The 1,457-nt window shown below is 60.3% G+C and overlaps 1 protein-coding gene across 1 annotated transcript in view; it reads left to right on the plus strand.

Moving 5' to 3' along the window:
* Positions 1 to 199: 199 nt before the first annotated feature.
* The window catches only part of SKAP1 (src kinase associated phosphoprotein 1), a gene marked incomplete at its 3' end in the record, with an annotated part of 8,520 nt that continues 7,262 nt past the window's right edge, over positions 200 to 1,457 (plus strand). Inside the window, exon 1 of the mRNA XM_010287374.1 lies at positions 200 to 248. Coding sequence (XP_010285676.1) covers positions 200 to 248 — 49 coding nt within the window. The remainder of the gene's footprint in view (positions 249 to 1,457) is intronic.

Genomic DNA, 1,457 nt, shown 5'->3' on the forward strand with positions numbered 1-1,457 from the left:
GGCTTCTTCGCCGGGCTGCAGCGTCTGGAGGGTGCCGGAAAGGTCCTGCCCAGCTGTGCCAGATGTGTCCAGCCTCCGTCAGCCGGAGCCTGGAGCCAAGGGGCCAAGCTCGCGCCCGTCCTCCCACGGCGGAAAAAAAGGTGACTTTGGGCGAGGATGCCTGGGAAGAGGGTTTGGGTTTGGATCTGCGGGGATCGCGATGCGAGAAAGCAGAGATGCTTTCAGGATCCTCTTGATCTTGGAAAAAGGTAACGGTTTAAATGCAGGAAGCGTTATCCGCCCATCGGAGACCAAAAGGAGCGTGGCTCACAGACAGCTCCTTGGTTTTGCCTGTATGAAGCTTGTGTTTGAAGAGACCCACAAACGCCGCTCGGCGGTGGCCATCAGGGCCGTTAGCCCCCGCAGCCACGTCCTGGACCCGTTCGCTGCGGCAGGCTGTGGTGGTGGGCGAGATTTCCAGAAGCTTTCAGCGTTTCCCCAGTCCGTCTCGCTTTGAAGGCAGCAGGAGGGGTTGTTTGTCTCTTTCTGATTGTTTTTTTCCTCATTAGCTTCAGTGGAAAAAGAGCGCAGCCACCACGGAGGGCTTTGGGAAATCACAGCCGATTGTGCTCTGCTTTGAAATGCGTCTGGGTGTTCCCCGCGAAGTCCCCGGGAGCGGAATCCGCTCTTGGCACATTTGAGCCTGGTGAATAAGCTGGAGGACAGGGAATTAGCTGTAACCGTCGTGCCTCCACGCTTCATCCCTTTGAAGAGTCGGTTGATGTGACAGCGTGGGCACCGACGCGGCCCCCGGGCGTGTTTGGCTGCAGCTACTGTGACATTTTGTGCAGCTGGTGTGCGTGACTCCGAGACCAAAGGCGCGAGAGCTGAAACCCAGAGGTCCTTGAGGACGCGGCGAGGACGGGGCGGGACGGCAGCCGGACTCCTAGAAACTTCGCCCAAAAGATGCCGTTTGGGCAGCAAAGCCAGGGTGACCTGGGTCCACCCCCGTGCCAGGCTGGTGCAGGAGTGAAGCCTTCGAGGCTGAGAGCATCCTTCGGAAGCTCCTGGGGCACGCAAGTCACAGTAAAGGTTGAGGTGCGATAAGGAGGGGAAAGGAATTTGCTGACGTCTGCTCCGGCACCCGTGAACGTGGGTCTCTGGCCCCAGATTTCTCCCACTCCTGAAATGCTACAGCTTTGCATCCTCTGCGGAGAAGCGGTCTCCAGGATTACGGCACAGAGCTATCCCCGGTGCCACCGACGCGCCGCCCTTCTGCAGGAGGTGGAGCGAGGTGTCCCCTCCATCGGGAAATTCCTCTGCAGGAAAATCCTTGGGGCTGAGCGGCTTGCAGAGCCCTCGGGATTTGGGCTTGAGAGGCTGCAGGTGGACGAGAGGCCACGAGGGCTTCGAGGTGCTGGTGGCACCGGGCAGCGCTGCCGGTACCAGCCGTCTGCCGGCCAAGGGCGGGCTTGGGG

The sequence above is a fragment of the Phaethon lepturus genome, unplaced genomic scaffold (assembly GCF_000687285.1).
Source record: "Phaethon lepturus isolate BGI_N335 unplaced genomic scaffold, ASM68728v1 scaffold24305, whole genome shotgun sequence".
NCBI lineage: Eukaryota > Metazoa > Chordata > Aves > Phaethontiformes > Phaethontidae > Phaethon > Phaethon lepturus.